The following is an 18854-nucleotide window of genomic DNA, read 5'->3' as shown; positions in this document are numbered from 1 at the left end:
GTGCAGGCTCCTAGTCACGGGCAACCAAACCGCCATCCTACCTGCGGGAATTGGCAAGGGATAACCTCCAGGCACAGCATGCGCCGCGATGCCTCTACAGCGTATAATTGCCTTTGGTTTTTTAGCAGGAAAAGAAAAAACCTGCTTTTAAAGAGATCGTAGAGCCACGCGAAGTTAGCAAGTGCATTTCCTATTGCTCTGTAAGCGTTCTTTTAAATAAGGAAATTAGCATGTTCCATGGGTGCTTTTAACTCGAGTGTGTATGTTCGTAAATAACACACACCTGCGTATAAGCCCTGTGCATTCGACCTGCGCGAACGTGTTGTGTGTATGTGTACTTATTGTGTACACACTTAGTGTGTGTATGTATAAATGTGTATTTATGCACAGACACAAAAGATGTAAGCGATAGACAAAGTCGAAATGAATAGCACCGTCCAACACCGAGTATTGCTGCGTACAGGGCATTTAATAGTTGAACACAAGGATTATTTTTTTTTAAGCCAACCTCTTTCCTATTTTGCTGTTGAATAATAACAGGTATTTAATCACACGTAAGTGGTACCAACATTGGGTAGACCATGGAAATCGCGTGGGAAAAACAGAGCCAATGCCGGTGAAGAAATCCAGATCCAAGCTCTGTGATTATCTGGTTTGGAGACAAGGAAAGCCGTCTTAAAAATACCGAGCTCATTGCCCAGATCTTCTGAATCAACAAGATATGTCCAAATGTTAAATCTGCGCGGTAACTAAAGGATCACCAATTGGTTTCTCACATGGATAACTTTCATGAATGAATACATCTATACATAATACGTATAGCTGTTCCCAAACTATAATCTCGAACAGTGTTAAATATTTTAAGACTCTCTGAGTCGAGCGGGATGGTGAAGGGGCGGATTTGAAGATTAATTGATTTTGTAAACGGGTTGGCTAAGGTGTTCACTATTTTGAAGAGCTATATAAAGGAATCTAAAGGTATCACGAAAATGCAAAGCGTTCTCACTTCTCTAAACCGCATCAAATTAACAATGGAGGGAAGAAACGACGAAATTCCCTTCCCCCTTCCCCCCATTGCCCCGCGGGGCACCGGAGAGCAGTTTGCCGCTTGTTCCCTGCCCGCCGGTGAACCTGCGGAGGGGAGAACCAGGAGGTCTCCCTGCGGCCCTCTTTTGGTCCCTTCCGCTTTTCCTTAAAGATTTCATCAGCATGCATAGCCTGGCAGAAGCAGGACACGGAGTGCCCCGGGGGTGAGGGAGAAGCTCTGGGGCAGAGGGGCAGAGGCAGACCCTCCCCAGCAGCTGGGCTGCCTGGAGCATCGTCAGCCGTCAGCGCTCGCTGGGTGCCTCGACGGCGGGGAGGACCTGCCCGGTACCTTCCTCGGAGATGCGCGCACGGCACGGGGGGAGGAGGTCTTGGCGGGGGGCGGCTGCCACCGGGGCTTCAGGAGGGGCGGCGCGGCGTGGCGGCGACGGCGGCCAGCAGGGGCGACCGCCGCGGGCGTGCCAGTGCACAGCCCCCTCCGCGGCCGGCCCGTCTCCCGGTGCGGCAGCGTGGAGGGGCGGCGGGTGTCGCAGGTAGCGGCCCACCGGTCCGTGCGGGCCCCCCGCCGCCACGTCGAGCGGGAGGCGGCCGAAGCCGTCGGGCAGGTCGAGCCGCGCCCCGGCGCGGTGCAGTGCCTCCAGCGTCTCCAGGAAGCCGGCGCTGGCCGCGTCGTGCACCGGGAAGCAGCCGGTGCTCGGGTCGGGGCGGTTGGGGTCGGCTCCGCGCTGCAGCAGCAGCTCGGCCACCCGCGGGCTGCCCAGCATCATCACCTGCGGGGAGACACAGCGTTAGCGCGGCGGCTGCGGAGAGCTGCGGGGCGGCGGCGGCTGGCGGCTGGGAGGCTGCCGGCCGGGGTGTCTTTGGGGCATAGTTTTCCCACGTCAGCTGTTTGCAGCTGTAACCTGCATACGGGCACACGGCTGTACTCGGTGATCCTGTATGGGTCCCTTCCAACGTGAGATAGTCTATGATTCTATGATAAATTAAGATATTAGCTAAGATGGCTGTGATTTCCAGAATAAGTACTACATACGTGTATGTTCAGTTCCACATTTTACACCATTTATATATAACATGGTATGTATGGTACTTGTGTTGTGTGTACACACATACCTACACGACAGATATATACGCCATTTATATGTATCATTTGTTATACTATAAAGAGAGTGGGTGGGGGTGTATACACACTGTATGTACACGCACTACGCGTTCTGTAACAGCGCTGAGGAGCGGACACGCTATGATTTTTCAATGAACATCGCAGCAGCAGCGCAGGAAGCACGGCGGGGCCGGACGGCCAGGTGTAACAGCCCTGGCAGTGGCTCTTTTCGGTGCCAGGTGAGGATTTCCCTGCTCTTGAGTTCTGGATCGAACCGTTTTGCTCTCTCTCAGCTCTGGCTAAACTTGTGCTTCTTCTCACAGGAGCAAGGAAAGCTGTTGAGCGCCCATGGGTAATACACAAAACTTCCCTGCCACTCCGCAGCTGAAACAAAAGCAGGAACTTCTGCCAAGGTGTACTTATTATGCACGACAAGTAAAAACAACACGCAAGCAAATAGAAGAAACTGACGGTTGGGTTTTTACTTTCCCCGTTCTCCTGGTTATTTTCAGTGGAATTTTAACCTCCATGAATTGAGCCTTAAGACTGTAGAAAATGCCTTGAGAAAACTTGTTTTCTCATTATTTTCTTTCTCGAGAGAATCTGTTTATGGACTACAAATATTTGGTTTTATTTATAATAGAAGTGTGAAAATGTTTATAAACTTCATAATTTATCAATTCCTGTAGAGGTTAAGTCTTTCAGAAAGATAAAGCAAGTCCGCATGTCAGAGTGGCAGCCATTTTGCAAAGTGTTGGTAAAGGAAACAGAACTTAGTCTCAGCCAGAAGTAAGGGGTGGAAAGAGAAAATTTACTACAATTTGGAGAGCCTTTTCATCTGGAATTTGAACCTGCGACAGAAATAAAACGAATAATTTTCTCAGTGCCTTTCTCAGTAACTTACTTCAGAAAAATAATTCCTTTTCTATATAAAGTGCAAGTGCCAAAATGGCTGTTCAGCTGGTGAATCATTACATTCAAATGGAAGCTCGAGAAAACCCTTTTCATGAAATGCACAGCTCCAGTTTAAATCACAGTACATTAATCGTTCGATGAGAACCTAACTCTTCCAGCTTAAGTATGCCAATTAATATAACACACTTCTAGCTCTCAAAATGTCTCAAAACAACTCCACTGCACACTGTACTTGTAATACTATCAATGAATACAACCACTATTGATGAATAATTAATATTAAAAATACCACTCATAACAGTGACAACTACTAATATATACCTAGTTTCAAGTTACAATTTTTGCTCAGTGACAATTTCTACACCGTCTTCTGTGCTATTCTTTCACACGAATATAGTAGTAAGGGACCCCGTTTCTATTTCCTTGGGGGAAAGACCCATTAAGGCTATATTTAAAGCAAGCAAACAAACAAGAAAAGTCGATCGAAGCGCAATCAACTCCCTGAACCCATCTGGAAGAGGATTTTGCAGTCCTACTTCTCCTTTTGAGTACCCTTTCGCATAATTCGTTTGCTGACACCGGTGCACCCCCCCACCCCCCCCCAACCCCCCCACCCCCCCCCTCCCAACCCTATCTTAGTGTTTGCAGGAGATCGGGGGTTCAAAAAATACCCTCCTGCATTCAGGCAGCTGCGGCTGGAGCTCGGTTCCGATAATAACAATAAAAATCAATTCAAAACCCGAAATCCCTCCCTTCTCCCCCGCCAGCGTGGCAAAGGACAGCTCCCCCAAGCCGTCACACTCCACACACCCCCTCCCCCCCTGCCCCATAACCCCCCCCCCCCAACCCCGCTGCTCCGTACCTGGAGCGAGGTCCTCCCAAAGGAGTTGGTCCCGTTGGGATCCGCGCCCGCGTCCAGGAGCTTCCGCACCTCCTCGCGGTCCCCGCGGGCAGCAGCGCTGCACAGCCGGTCGCCAGCACAGCGGCCGCCCCGGGGGGACGCCTCCATCGCCCCGACACAGGGTCGCCCCCTGCCTTTCCGTCTCCCCCGGCCAGGACCTCGACCGCCGCGGCTCGGCAGCTGCTCCTCCCCGACGACAGAGGCCGGCCCCCGCGCCTCCCCCCCCGGGGCAGACCGTCCCCCGGCCCGGCCCTGCGTACCCTCGCTGCTCGCCGCCCGGCGGGGCAGGGCACTGCAGCATCCCCCCGCCCCGGCTCCACGAGAGGAGGGGGCCGTGGTCCTGACGGCTGCGGGAAAACCCGCGCTCCCTCCCTGGGGGGCACGGAGTTGGCGGGGAGGGGTGGGGTGGAGTAGGATCGCGGGGTGCTGACAGCCAAGCTGGTAGCTCGGCACCCCGCGGGGCAGCGCGGCCTCACACCGCCCCGAGAGCTCCCGCGGGGGCTGCCACCCCCCGGGGGCGCCGTTGGTACGGGAGGAGGAAGGGGACGGGGGCTGCGGCGTGCGCTCCCAGCCCCTCCCCACATCGGTGCGGGGTGCGAAGGACGGGGAGGGGGGCGCAGCCCAGCCGGCAAACCGCTTCCCCGGGGCTGGCCACAGCTGCCCCGGCCCGGGCAGGTGGGACGCGCCCCGCCGTTATTTTGCATGGGGCGTGCGGCGGGGGACGGCACACCAGAGCCTTCCCGGGGCAGGGAGGGACTCTTGTGAGAGGGATGGATTTGGCTTGTCCCTCCGGAGGGTCTCCTTGCCCTACCCCGAGCTCCTCCGAGCGGTGGGGCTGGGGTCCGTTCCCCCGTCCCGCCGCCGGCCGGGAGCAGGCGGCCCGGATGAGGAAGAGCGCCGTGCCCGCAGGAAGTCTGCGATCCACCGCATGGCAGCCGGCCGCGGGGACCGCTTCGCCCGGCCCTGCGGGAGCCTGTCGCGGGCAAGACGGCCGCGACGAGACCCAGCCGGGACAAGGTACGGCTCCAGCCCGGCAGCCAGAGGCTGGGCAGAGCCCACTCTTATCTCTGTGAAGGTTCCCAAAAACAACGCACCTGACTCCTCCTCTTGCTTCCCGCACTCCCACTCATCCCTCCTGGACAAAGCTGCTCCCCGCGGCGGGCCCCGGCGACGCCTGTGATACTCACCCTGTCCCCCAGCCACCCCCCCCCGTCGAGGGGAGCGGGGAATCGGCCCCAGCGCCTGCGGAGCTGCCACAGCACCCGCGACCCGCGGCTTAAAGGTTTTAGTCCGCCACCTCGAAGGTACGGGAAGACCTGGGCAAGGGGCGAGACGAAGGAGGGGGGGTTAAAGGCTCCTGCGCTCCCACAGGGCGATGCGGAGAGCGGGGCGTTTCAGAGCCACCGCCGAGGTCGGATGAAGTGAGCAAATATAGCAAAACAGATTAAGGACTTTTTTAGGCTGTGTGTGTGTGTGTCCTGATGCGCCCCCCACCCCCTACCCCGTCAGTTGCCTAATCTCCTATTTTTAATTACAGCAAACCGGTGCGATTGCCACAGAAGCAGTATCTGCCGTGCAGATGCACCTTTGTTCCCTTCGACGTTATCCTCCCCTGAGCCACTCGAGCACACGCAAAGCCCCGCGTAGGCTCTTGAGAGGGCAAATGCCCTGAAGGGCGAAACCGGCGATTTTATGTCTACAGGTACGGACGGCGGAAAGGCAGAGGCATCCTTGGACACGGAGAAATTAAACACAAATTTATCCTTGCGTAGATAAGACAGAAAATCACTGAAAATTCCTCATATGGGGGCTTTTTGAGCCTCCCCCGCCAAGTTTCTGCTTTGCAAGGGCAGGGTGCGGTATTTGAAGCGGGCTTGGGCGCGGTAAGGCACCTGCTCGGCAGGGACGTGCAGCGGGCTCCCACGCACCCTGGTTTTGCTGCAGTGCATGGTGCAGAGTGGACCCCAGGGCTGGAGGGCTATTAAAAATAAAATTAATATTTTTTTAAAAATCAACAACCAAAATTTAAAAGTGGATTTTTTAAAAGTCCATAAAGCGAGGGAATTAAAAGGAAAGGATCTCCCACCCAACAGGTAAAGTGCCCTGCAGTCCTTCATGCCCTCTCTGCCATTAGTGATAGCCATGTAGGGATAGATCCAAGGAGAAAACCTCCCTGGGATTACGTGTGTCAGGTGTCCTAAAATTGCAGATCACTAGTGAGGCGCGGCAGGGTTGCATATTATCTCTGGCTAATCTTGCTTTCAGTGAAATAGTAATGATAGTGGATTTTATGCATCTCACATATGTGTGTATATAAATATATGCATACATGTCTTTTTGTATAAGTAACTTTTATATATGTATAAAAAAATATTATACACTCACATGTCAACATATTTGTAAATTAAGATGTTACTAGAGGAGTCAGAGGGCCTGTCTGTATCTCCATTCCTGCTAAAATCTATTAAAAGCCACAAAATAGCACCATGGTGTAAAACAACAAATATGGTCCTGTGCTAATGATTACTGGTCCTCCAAATTACTTGTCAAGCCACTGAACCATTAAAAAGACACAATTTTAAGTTACATTATTGAAGCCATATGAATTTTACCCTCACAAATGCACATCCTATTTTGCACAATTTTGGTACCAACAAACGACCTCAAATTCATCAAAACATAATATCACACACTCATTTCTGAAGTCAGGGAAATAACAGCCAAACCTGTGCTAATGCGTTTTGAAAACGACCCCTTGTATTGGACTTGCATCTTGGGGGAAGGGAGGAGAAACCATCTTCCCTCTCCAACAAACCTTACTGCAAAGATATGGGGGGGGGGGGGGGGGGGGGGGGGAATGGAGAAGACTGTCCACATCAAGCAGTCTTCCGATTCTACATTTCTGCTTCTAGTATTTTTTAAAGTCACTGTTCAACAATACAGGGTTTTGACACTGAAAACATCCATTTTAATATTACAGTACAGCAACGCTGCAAATTGTTTTGAAGATGTTTTGATAATAGCATACAGGACAGAAAAGGTAATTTTCAGTTACCAAAAGCAGCCATCTTATGCCCTGTTTAAGGCTTAGCACGTGCTACCCTTTCGAAGAAAAAAATTTGTAAACATTAAACTTAAAGTGTTTTCAAAATATTTATGTGAGTTATTTTATCATCTAGCAGGTATTTCAGTAATAAGTTTAGGGGTTAATTAAATACTACAAAGAGGCAAACTATAGAGAACATAATACTGGGATGTCCTTGTTTGTAAATAGGCAAAAAAAACCCCCTAAAGCCCCCCAAAACACAGGAGGGGCAGGAGTGGAAGACGCAATGGAGAGGCTGCATGAAAGTAACCTGATTTACAATTGGGGGGGGGGGGGGGGGGGGAACAGTTGTTCGGAGTTATGCCCCAACTGAAGCAAAAATGATGAATAGAAATCGTTGAAGAGGATGCTTCTACTCTTCAGCTTAAAATGTCAGTGTATTTGCAAAGATAATTATCGTTATCACACATATTGGGTAAGAGCAGGAAAATCTAGCACTTTAATTTTAGACCTTTAGAAGTTGTGCCATAGAGGTTTCTTTTGAACATAAAAATGGCCAAAAAACACTACACCCCAACAAACAAACAGAAACCCCACAACGACCCAAAAATCTGCAATACTAAAAAATAAATACTTTGGTTTCTGTTTTTCAAGTTGTGTGATGTAAATTTGCACAAAGCACATTTCTGAATGCAATATGCTGCCCTACATAGCTGTGAAAATATTTCTAGATATTTTTACAATTTTTGTAGAAACCCTCCAGGAAATTTTAGACGCATATTACTTCAGTTTTCCATTTTGTGCTATGGAGCCATTGGAAAGTAAAACGATGTAATGGCTCTGGGTAATCACCTAACAGTACAAAAATTAAGCATTCATCAGGCAAAATATTCCCTTCCTTAAAAAACAAATAGCAAAGCAAAGACAAATGACAAATAAACACACACACAAGGCAAAACAAATAAAATCTCTCCCATACGTCTAAGAAATAAAAAGGTTTAGATGTTGCAAGAGAAAAAGGTCACGGTATGGCCAATGCGATGTAGAATTGCTTCTATCAGCCAGGTTTTGAGTGTCAGTCCCCGGAGGTTCAGAAGCAGCTTCGTGGACACTGTTTTAATGAAAGACACTCTCTCTCTCTAAGACTGCTCGAGGAGTATTAAAATTTTCTTTGTTCCATCCACCTATTTAAGTAATTTAATTTTGAACAAAGCTTGAGAATAGGACCCATCTCTCTAAGTAACAAATAAGGGCAAGGAAAAAAGAAATTTAAAAAGCAGCTGTTTTCCCTTTATTTTCAAACTTCTTTTTTTTCCCCTGAAATAGATTTCCACCTCATCCAAATATGAAGCCCCCCTCCTCTTCCGGCAGACTGTGTCCTGAAATACTGTGGGTTTGGGGTTCTCTGTCTCTGAGATGCCAAAATATTTATGCATTACTTTTGTGACTGTAATATTGTTACATCCTACTATGGAAGGAGCACGGTTTTTTTAGATTAAACACACACTTCTTTTACCCCTCCCCAGCCTCTTCAGAATCAGCTTTTCAGCACATTTCAGTCACTATTTTAGACCTAACTGGCACTTTTCAAGAACTCAATCTCCCCAGTGAAAAGTTCAGGGCACAGGGGAGCAGCAGTATTTACAGCAAGTGTGGAAATAGAAGGAAAAAAAAGTTGCCACACTGCCTGATGCATAAGAAGATTTTGTCCTTGCTGCAGCAAATTTTAAATCGAGATAACTGACACCTTCATATCTATGTTTAATGTTTTATAATCCAGATTTGTGCATTTCAGGTCAACCAGAGTTTATAGTTTCTTTTTCCCCCCCATTTAGTGTAAGATGAAGAAATTAGGCCTACTAAAAATGCAAGAAAGGAAGGATTTGAAAGTAACAAGGAAAACTAGATGTTGTTTCTGACTTTTTATATATATATATATATATATATACACACACACACACACAGAGTGTGTATGTGTATCTCCCTACACCTGATGTTCAAAAAGTGCTAAAAGGATCTAACCAGGGACTGGAGCAGGCAAACTGTGAACTGCTTTATCTCCACAATTCGAGTCCTATAGCTTGAAGGGTTTAATTGTTGGGTTGTTTTTTTTTTTTTTAATATCTATATATATATACACACACACATATATATTTATATAACATATAATCGCTATTTTTGTAGATATTTTCTAAGGCAAATATTTCTACTGTCCTTCTGCCCCTGCTATTCTCCAGTCTGTGCTCTGGATTAGAGAAGGCTGTGGACTCCTCTACTGACCTCCTACAAGGATTTTGCAGAACAATCCTCAAACACTCACCAAAATTAATATTCACTTTATTTTTCATAATGTGTCTAATTTTGTGTAATGATCGAGGCCTAAGTTGTGGTGTGCAGATTCACAACAATCCGGTTTTGCAGTCTGAAATCAGGAAAAAGTCTCTAAAAACACCTTGGGTGTCTCAATGCCCTTTATATACGTGTGTGTTTTAATTACTCTTTCTGACACTGCTCGGCCGCTCTGACCCTTATTGCACATATTTGTATAGCAGCAAGGAAGGCAAAGCAGGCCACTGTATTTCACCGTCATTTACAGCAATGGAAAGTAATACAGGCTCGGGAAACAGTGGCCATTTTCTCTCTTCAGAGCAAGTTCTCTCTTGCAGAAAACCATCTGCAAATGTTGGTAAGGGGTGGTGGGTTTGTTTTTTCTAAGTTAGCCATAGGAAAAACGAAAAGAAAAACTTCTCAAGGGGGACAAAGAAAAAGGCAGAAATAAGTTACAGTAACTTTTCAAGAACAGGTCGTTTTCTACAGCGCTTACCAACAACAACAAAAAAAAAAAAAAAGAGAAAAAAAAAAAAAGACTAAAAAATAATAACCCCCACGCCTGTGCAACCCTCACGTGTTCCCGATGCAATATGAGCATGTGGCGCGGCGGGGGCTCCGTGGTGTTGCGCGACCGGGGCCGGGCTGCCGTGGGGAGCGGGCACCCCGTTCGCCCGGGGGCGGCCGCTACCGCCTCCCGTTCCCACCGCACCGTCGGGCCCCCGCGACGACAGCGACAGCCCCCCCGCCGCCTCCTCCCCAAGCAGCCCCGCTACCCGGGGCCCCTACCTGGGCCGGGGGCTCCCGCGGCGCCTCCTCCGCAGGACCAGTAGCAGAGCGAGGCGCGGCGGCCAGCGCCGCCCCAGCGCCCCGACGACACCGCGGAGGATGCGCCATCCCAGGGCCCGGGCCCGGCGCAGGCTGCGGGCGCGCCGAAAGCGGACAGTGCACCTTATCCGGGGGGTCATGGGTGCGGGGGAGCCCCCGGCCTGTCGCACAAGAAATACCTCCCCGCCGGGGCCCCACCGGTGAATCGGCCCTCTCACCCTCCATTCATTGGAGAGGATTTTTTTTTCTTCTTTTTTTTTTTTTTCTTTCTTTTCCGTTTGACTAATTTCGACTCCCCATTTCGCTTTACCTCCCTTCCCCCCCCCCCCCCCCGCCCCCCCCTTAAACGCCTCCCATGATGATGGTTCCCGCCTTGAAAGCAGGCGAAGGAGGACCGGCAGCGGGGGATGGGGACGGGGGAGGCTGCCGGCTCCTCTCCCCTCCCACTGACTCTCCCCGGGGAGCACCACCACCAAACGGGCGTGGAGGACGGCCAATCGCAGGGCGCTCCCCTGCTTTCAAATAAAGCCTTGACGACATGTCCTTGCCCTCCTCCTTCCCCCCTCCCCGCCCCCCCCCGTCCCGTCCCGTCTGTCCCCTCCAAACACACGGCCTCCCGCTCCGTTTGCAGAAAGTGTGTTATGTTGGGGTTTTTCTCTTGTTGGTTGTTTGGGTTTGGACCCCACTCCCTTCGGGAGCCCCTCGGTGGGGCGGGGGCTGAGGTGGCCCGACGCATCGCGACCCCCGCCCGTCCCCCCGGGGGCCGTGTAGGTGCACCGGGGGGCGGCTAGCGGATCCCTGCCGCTTTAAAAGTGCAGGCCAGTATTGGCCCGGGCGAGCAGCTATTTCCTTGTCACATGGTCATTTGAACGCGACGCGGGGCCGTTGCGTAGCGGAGCGAGAAAAAAAAAAAAAAAAAAAAAAAGCGGATCTCGTCTCCCCCCGCCGGTAACCGAAACGGGTAATTAACTATTTCCTTTCCCCCGACCCTCTCCCTGGCCGTGCTCCGCGGTGACGGATCCTTTTGTTTTCGGTTTGAAGGGTGAGATTTTGGGCGGTGGCGGGGGGAGGGGGGCGGGAACGGTAAACAGCAGAGGAGCGCTCAGAAGCCCCGATCAACCTGCCGGCGTTCCCCTCCCGGTCCGCTGCCGTGGGGACCGCCGAAGGGTGCTGAGCCCCTCGACGGCCGGTGCTGAGCGAGGCCTGCCGCCCGGCAGAGGACCTCTGGGCGGCGGGGTTGAGGGGGATCCGCTACCCGCCCCGTCCCCGCCCCTCCTCCCCGGGAGCCCCTCTGCCTGCTCATCCCCCGTCCCGGGCGCGGCGTACCTCCGTGCGAGGCACGGTGAGGGGTGACGGGCAGGGAAGGTGCCGGTCCTGCGGGTGCCTCTTCGTCCTCCTCGGGTGCGGTGGGGTCCGGCATGGCTCGGCACGGCTGGACGTGGCTCGGCGCGGAGCTGGGGGTGCGCAGGGACTGCAGGGAGCCGGCAGGGAAGACTCCGGGAGAGAGGGAGGCATCGCGGCGTCCCTGGGAGGGCTGGTGGATATATGCGTGTGCAACACTCCCCCCATAACAAACACCTCCTACTCTCGGCTGGACAAACAGTAATAACACCGATGTCAATACAAGTTTCCTTCTCATGCCTGTGCAGGGAGTAACCCTAACAACAATGCTAATAAAGAAGAGCCTGAAATGGTTTCTCTTGGACCGAGTCCGATTTCAAGCCTGGGAAATGTGTGAGTGAAAACAGCCATTTAGAAATGAAAGCAGCTCTTCGAGATCCTTGCTTTTTTTTCTTTTTTTTTTTTGGTTCCCACCCCCTCTCCCGTGGCTACTTCTCGACAACAGGCAAGGCAAAATTGAGAGAAATAATGAACGCCTGCCTGGCTGCATGATGCAGGTGCGGTGGTGGGAGGATGAATTGACAGTTTTGGCAATAGAAACCAAATACCCGCCAACGCTGAATGCATGGCCGAGCCGGGCCCGGGGAGCATCTCATCGTGCACAGGGCACAAACCCTGCTGCAGAGGGGTGTGTCTGTCTGTCTGTCTGTCGCTCAGATACACTCAAGCACAATTGAGGTATTAGAAATAAAAAGTGCCAGTTAACCGCCACGTTAAACATAATGCTTTTAGGGCTTTCCCGACATGCATATTGCTGCTGTTTGTTGTTAACAATTACTATGCTGCTTTTCAGGGAGAAATCCAAGCCCTGGAGCCGACGCTGCTGCCAGAAGAAAAGGTGCCTGTGGAAGCTCCCATGGCCGAGCAGGATTACATCGGGGACCCCCATCCTCCCACGAGGTGAGTAGCCCCCACTGTGGGCCTGGCACGGGCAAGGGGCTCCAGAACTGCAGCATGAGGCAGATTTATAGCAATTAGGCATTTAGCCCTGCTGCATTTTGAAGGCATATTCTGCTCGTTTAGTGCAGTCAGCCTAGGAAAGTACGTTATTTCCCAGTCAAATTTATGCATTATTATTATTATTATCATCATCATCATCATTATTACTATTATTATTATTATATTAGTTATTTTTATTATTATAATAATAATTATCGTTGTTGTTTCATAAACTATAATGTGAATATTTAAAATTTTAAATCAATTTTGACTCTTGAGGAAAACGACCTTTCAAAAGAGGAATACTGGTCTAACTGATATTGGAAGAAGAACAGTTTATCAGACCCTTACTTTTCTGCAGCCTTGCCTTGCCAAGCTCTAGCCTTGCACGATTTCAGTTCCATCTCAGTTCCCTCAGTTCAGTCTCATTTCAGTTCCATCTCAGCTCCCTCAGGCACAGCATGCAGGCACTTGACTGCTGCATCCCCAGTGTTGTCCTTGGCTTGCCTGCGGCTATGCCATGTACTAAGAGAGAATATAGTACATTTTCATAAGGTGTTATCATCACATTATTGTAATGTTATATATTTTCTATAAAAAGATAGGTATAAAATACATATTCTAGGCGGGTTTATAATAAACAAGCACGAATATAATGTGAATTTTTGCACAGAGTTTATATGCATAAATAGTAGTTATAATTAAGCACAACCATATTACAGATTAAAATAATTAATAATCAAATACATATGCTTGATATATAACCACAACGGGTTTTAAATATATACTCATATTTATGTATATTTTTATATAGGTATTACATAGATGTATTACACACTTAAATGGTATAACTCTATATCTATAGTGTACCAACGTATACAAAGTAATTTTAAAGCATGCATTATGTGAAATTATGTAATAAATAGCATATTCTAATACGTTATATAAGAGTACATATATTATTTTTAATGTTTATATATGAAATATCTAGGGTTTGGACACTCGGTAGGAACGCAAACCGAAGAGAAATCTTTTTTTCCCCTTCAATTCTCCACAGATAGCCTCCAAAGTGCTCGGGATTTGTGCTGGGGAACGAGCCCAGGGCTCTCCCGCTGTCCCACCTTGCTTCCCCTTCTGTGTCCTTGTCGCGCAGGACGTGTCAGCACGGACCCGCGTGGGGTCCGGGGGTGGGTGTGGGGCAGGCAGCCCCACATAATTGATCTGTTCCCCGCCCCCCTTCCTCCTTCAGCAGCACAGCCGTTACAACCACTCGCTCGCTGTTACAACGGCTCGTTTTTTTCTTCACCAAACGCCACCTTCGAGCAGCTTAGGAAACCCTGGGACCGAGCTCGGATATACGATTTTAAATTTTCAGTTCCACACCGCCTTCATTGTGCAACCGTCATGGTTTCTTCAAAATACTGTTAAATTCACAGCAACTCGGAGGAGGTCACCTGCAAGTTGGTAAAACACTTATTACTTCAAGCGAGGGCGGTATTGGGCTTGCGGAGACGCCAATCGCTCTTTATTTTCTCCTTCTATGTCCCATGTTTACGACCTTCGTGAGAAGAGCCATGGATGCGCCACGGGCCCATGCAGAGACATGCACAGCATCTTACGCGGTTTTAAGCAGGTATGTGCCAAAGCCGCAATCGCGCCCGGGAAGGCTCAACTCCCCGCTGTCCCGGCCGGTTTTGCAAGGGAGAGGCAGAGGTTGGCTTCAGCGCCCCTTGAGTCCGACGCAGCTTGAGGCTGAAACCAACCGGGAGCGGTCGGCTCGGGCCCGGGAGAGCCCGGAGCCTCTCTCGCCCCCTGCAGACGGACGGCTGGGAAGCGCGAGTGGGGAGCCCCGGGGAGGAGGGTAAAGAGACAGCGCAGATGCGGTCCTGTCAAAACACGAAAGGTTTATTGTGCCGTCTCTGTGCAGGGGCTTTCCTTCATATTCATTTCTCTTCACAGTGTTTGGACTACCATGTCAAAAAGCGGGGCGTGGAGGGTGTCAAGCGCAGGAAAACATGCAGGCACGTGCTAACTATAGCGTGCAAACCGATACATATCGCGCTGGTCCTTCGTGCATCCGAGCAGCGAAACGCCACCCGCGGATTTTAGAAGCCCGTGAGTGCTGTTCTACTTCCTGTCTCCCGAGGTGGGCGCGGGCAATAAATTACGGGAGGAGGCTAGACGAGGGGCGGCGGGTGTCGCAGGTAGCGGCCCACCGGTCCGTGCGGGCCCCCCGCCGCCACGTCGAGCGGGAGGCGGCCGAAGCCGTCGGGCAGGTCGAGCCGCGCCCCGGCGCGGTGCAGTGCCTCCAGCGTCTCCAGGAAGCCGGCGCTGGCCGCGTCGTGCACCGGGAAGCAGCCGGTGCTCGGGTCGGGGCGGTTGGGGTCGGCTCCGCGCTGCAGCAGCAGCTCGGCCACCCGCGGGCTGCCCAGCATCATCACCTGCGGGGAGACACAGCGTTAGCGCCCGCCCGCCCCGCTCGGGCTGTCTTGTTCAGCCCCGCAGGTATGGGGATCGCTACGGAAAGGAACGGAAAATCCGCAGGCGAGGCCTAGAGATCGGCTCTGGAGGCGCCGCGAGCTGCGGAGAGCACGGACCTCGCAGGAACGCCGCGCACCGGAGGAATCCCTCCTCCTCCGCGCCGCGGGACACAGCGGGGCAAGTGGGACAGAGCGCCGCTGGAGCCCCGTCGGGGCCGGGGCGTGCGGGCCCGCACCGGGGGCCCGCTCCGCGACAGGAACCGGCAGCAGGCGCGGGGCAGAGGGGCCGGGGGAAGGGGCTCGCCCTTCTTCGGGCGCACCCCCGCAGGAACCGCTCGAGCAAGTCCCGACCCGCTTTGCAACGGCCGCCGCGTAACCGTGCCGGTGGAGCAGCTCCCGGGGGCTGCCGCCGCTCCGCTCTCTCACCCGGGACGCTTTTCCAAGAAGGTCCTTAGAAAGGCGAAAAGCGTGTGTAAGGAACGCTCCCGCCCCGCAACGGGACGTCCGCGCTTCCCTCGCCCTCCGGAGGGACTCGAAACGCACCTTCAGCCTCTACGTCCCTGCCCAGCGCTGCACTAAAACGCCCGGGAGCCCCCTCTTCTCGGGGTCCCCGTACCCCGAAGCTCCGTTGCTCCCAGCGCACCCGGCAGTGCTACAGCGCCCGGGCTAAATCCCTGCTGCGTAAAGGTGCAGAAAAAAAACATGTCGGAGGTCGGCATCAGATACGTGTTTCGAGTGAAATGCTGCACCGTCATTTTGTAGGAGAGTTTCGCGAACACCGGCCCTAAACCCCAAACATAGCTTCTCGGGTTATTCCCGTTTCATTTTATTTTGAAAACTCAAGAAGCTGGCTAGAGCTATCTCAGAAATTAATTTAGCTTTATAAATGTGTATCTACTGCTTCTCCGGGCACGGCATCTATCCAGGCGTTCATGCAACTGTGAAACGTGGGCAGACTGAGCCCTCCCAGATGGACTCCTAGCTGCTTACCTGCAGGGTCTCCTGGGCAAGGCTATCGCGACCAGATGCTTCTGGCCTTAAGGGTCAGCGATCACAATGTATCGTGAGAGTCAGTGAATATGCTTTTTCTCCATGGGAGAGCAAAATCGCTAACAGACGTATAAAGCAGAAGATGAGGTATGACGAAAGAGTAATTCTTTCAGAAAAGGTGCCTCGTTACTCTTTATTGCACGTTTATTGCGAGATGAGCATTAAAGTTCTCGGTTTTGAGTCATCCAATCTCAGTTGGTTAAGATAAAGTTAAGGGTTGTTAAGACTAAAACCTCTGTTGCGGCCGTCACAGACTTTCGCCTTTCGAGAAAAGCGAGAGGAGCCGCGGCGCTGTGCCGCTTCGACAGCAGCCGAGCGCAGCCGTCGGGGGGCGGCCGGCCCCAGGAGGCTGCCTCGGGGCTGCCGCCGCCGCTCCTCGGGCACGAAGGGCCCGCTGCCGCCGTCCCCGCACCGCCCCCCTCCCCAGCCTCCCTACCTGGATGGCCGTCCGGCCGTAGGAGTTGACGGCGTTGGGGTTCGCCGCGCCGTCCAGCAGCTCCTTCAGGCGCTGCAGGTCGCCGCGGGCGGCGGCGTTGGCCAGCTCGTCCGCCTCCGTGCGGCCCTTTCGCTGCGCCATGTTTCAGCCCGCCCCGGCCTCGCACCCGCCGGCGGCCGGTGTCCGCGGAGCGCTGCAGCACCCGCCGCCCGGCCGCCCCGCGCTACACGGCTCTGGCCGAGATCCCGCCCGCGGAGGGCGCCCTGCCCATGGGAGTGCCCGACTCCGCCGCTCCGTGCGCCCGGCAGCCCTCGGCGACGCGGGTGGGGCGACGCGGGCGGTGCGACGCGGGCTCCCTGCGCGGGGCCGCCGCCGGGTCCGCCGCCACCTGCAGGGACGCGGCGCCGTCGCTTGTTTTCACCGCGCGGATGGTGCTGCTCCGCCCCGGACCGCCCCGGACCGGCCCCGCCAGCCCCGCCCCGCCCGCGCGCCGCTGTCACTCACCGGCGCCGCGGCGGAGCGCAGCGGCCGCGGGCGGCCCCCGGCCTTACCCCGACGGGGCGGGTCGCGCCGCGCTGCCCTCTGAGGGGCGGAAGAGCCGGGCTCTCGGGGGGCGGGCGGGGGGGCGGTGGGCCGGTCTCTCCACTATTTTGTCCTCCCCCCGGCTCTCTCAAGGGCCTCATCGTGTTAATCTGTGCCTGACCGCCCCGAGGGGAGGTGAGGCCGGGGGAAGGGAAGGCGCAAAAGCGGCAAAAGGGCTGTATTTAAGGAAAGCGGGAATTAAGGGGAGCCGCGCCCCCGGGACCGCGGGCCTGGTGTAAGCGGGGCCCCGCTCCCGTCACAGCGGGAGCGCTCGACCTGACGCTGCCTTACCCGCTCTCCGGACACCCACCGGTACCCGGGGAGTGGGAGGCGGCGATGGCCGCGCTGCTCCCCCCTTCTGCTGGGGGAACTGCGAGCTCTTCCCAGCTTTTCTAGTCGGTGCAGACGCTGCGTAGCAGTGGGCGCAGCAGCGCAGAGAGCCTGCACGGAGATGCGACCCACCACTTGGAGGTCTCCAGTGTCCGGCTGAACCGCCTGGTTGTTGGGTTTTTTTGTTATTATTATTCTTTGTTTTTGTTGGTTTAATAAAAAAAAAAAAAAAAGGCATCAGGCCGGCACTTCGAACCCTTCCTCCAGACAAAGGCCACAAGGGACGGGCAAGCTCTCCTTCGCCAGGGCCAGGCGCTGGCGCGGCCCCCGCGCCCGCCGCCCGGCGGGGACCAAGCCCCGGGGGCGAGCGGCGGGTGGAGGCGGGGTACCGCGGGGTGGGGCGGCGGGGCGGGGGGGCGCGGGGCGGTGGCAGCACCACGGACAGCTCCCCCCGGGCCGGGCCGCCCCGCCCCGAGCCGCCCGCCGGGCCGGGCCGGGCCGCCGCCGCCGCGCTGACCACCGGCCAGCTGGTGTCACCCGGTGCTGCGGGGCAGAGGGTTCCGGAGCTGGCGGCGAGCGCACCCCTTGCTGAACCCGCCGAGCCACCGCACTGCTGGCGTGCCCCGCAGGGCGGCCGGCCTCTTCCTCCCCGAGGTCGCTTTGCGAACCTCACTGTAAATACCAATAAACGCAGCGCTTGCGACCCGGAGGGGGTTAAAGGCTTCTTGGGTCTTACTGCACGTGGTGCTGTGCGAAGACCCCGAAGAAGTAAGAGGTCTTTACTTTTTCATTCAGGTATATTTCACAGTGCTGGTTCTTGAGGTTTACAAGTGCCCTTGCTGCTTTCACTATGGAGTGTCACAAAAGTGACCTGTTTCCTCGCCTTAGCACATGGATGTGACCTTTGTCAGACACATGGGATCGCTAAGCTCAATCTCTCAGGAAGTTTGCAATCACAATTCTGCTCCATATTCTTATATGCTGCTTTTCAATCCTTTGCCAATCATGGTGCCCACTTGTTTACATGCATCTTTACCTGAAACAGTAAGTACATGTAACCAAAACCATGAAATTACTTCCTTGGCCTACTACTTTAGAAAGCCACAGCTATACTACCAGGAAAGCTCTCTGTTTTCAGTACGGAATGGTGCAGGCAATTTGTTCCAGCAGTAACCAGAAGTATGCTAACTGGCAGGGCCATGGAAACTGTCTATGTAAAGGTTAAGTTTGTGGGTTTATTTGCCAGGCTTGGTGTGTTCTTATAATTGAATCAGCCTAGTGCCAAATTCTGCTTCGTCACTCACATTGGCTACTATTTCTATGCTCAGATGTAGAACCATAGAATCACAAAATCATTTAGGTTGGAAAGGCCCTTTGAGTTCATCAGGTCCAACTGTTAACCAGCACAGCCAAGCCCATCACTAAACCACATCCCTAAGCACCGCTTCTACATGTTTTTTAAATACCCCCAG

The 18854-nt window shown here is 53.3% G+C and overlaps 3 protein-coding genes and 1 long non-coding RNA gene across 7 annotated transcripts in view; 2 read left to right on the top strand and 2 right to left on the bottom strand.

Moving 5' to 3' along the window:
• MTAP (methylthioadenosine phosphorylase) overlaps positions 1-658 on the top strand; it is a 45597-nt gene extending 44939 nt beyond the window's left edge. Inside the window, exon 8 of the mRNA XM_055790546.1 lies at positions 541-658. Within this exon, the coding sequence (XP_055646521.1) occupies positions 541-558 (18 nt within the window). The 3' untranslated portion in view covers positions 559-658. The remainder of the gene's footprint in view (positions 1-540) is intronic.
• LOC129782710 (cyclin-dependent kinase 4 inhibitor B-like) lies at positions 449-11754 on the bottom strand. Of its 3 annotated transcripts, none has more exons than XM_055790549.1 (2): positions 11491-11754; positions 449-1814 (listed from the first exon to the last, which is right to left on the bottom strand). In XM_055790549.1, exons 1-2 carry the CDS (start codon positions 11731-11733, stop codon positions 1329-1331), a joined length of 729 nt encoding a protein of 242 aa, XP_055646524.1. In that variant the 5' UTR covers positions 11734-11754; the 3' UTR covers positions 449-1328. The 3 variants fall into 3 exon arrangements, with proteins under 3 accessions (XP_055646524.1, XP_055646523.1, XP_055646525.1); XM_055790548.1 differs by lacking the exon at positions 11491-11754 and adding an exon at positions 10126-10469; XM_055790550.1 differs by lacking the exon at positions 11491-11754 and adding an exon at positions 3924-4160.
• LOC129782712 (uncharacterized) lies at positions 10791-16218 on the top strand. Of its 2 annotated transcripts, none has more exons than XR_008744737.1 (6): positions 10791-11125; positions 11814-11898; positions 12359-12465; positions 13562-14137; positions 14464-14619; positions 15002-16218. It is a non-coding gene; the product is annotated as an uncharacterized LOC129782712 (long non-coding RNA). The 2 variants fall into 2 exon arrangements; XR_008744738.1 differs by having other exon boundaries at positions 11119-11206.
• LOC129782711 (cyclin-dependent kinase 4 inhibitor B-like) lies at positions 14389-16872 on the bottom strand. Its single transcript, XM_055790551.1, has 2 exons — positions 16471-16872; positions 14389-14945 (listed from the first exon to the last, which is right to left on the bottom strand). The coding sequence occupies exons 1-2, from the start codon at positions 16609-16611 to the stop codon at positions 14682-14684; spliced, it is 405 nt and encodes a 134-aa protein (XP_055646526.1). The 5' UTR covers positions 16612-16872; the 3' UTR covers positions 14389-14681.
• Positions 16873-18854: the final 1982 nt, after the last annotated feature.

This window comes from Falco peregrinus, chromosome Z (assembly GCF_023634155.1).
Source record: "Falco peregrinus isolate bFalPer1 chromosome Z, bFalPer1.pri, whole genome shotgun sequence".
In the NCBI taxonomy this organism is placed as follows: domain Eukaryota; kingdom Metazoa; phylum Chordata; class Aves; order Falconiformes; family Falconidae; genus Falco; species Falco peregrinus.
This window is presented reverse-complemented; position numbering and strand designations above follow the sequence as displayed.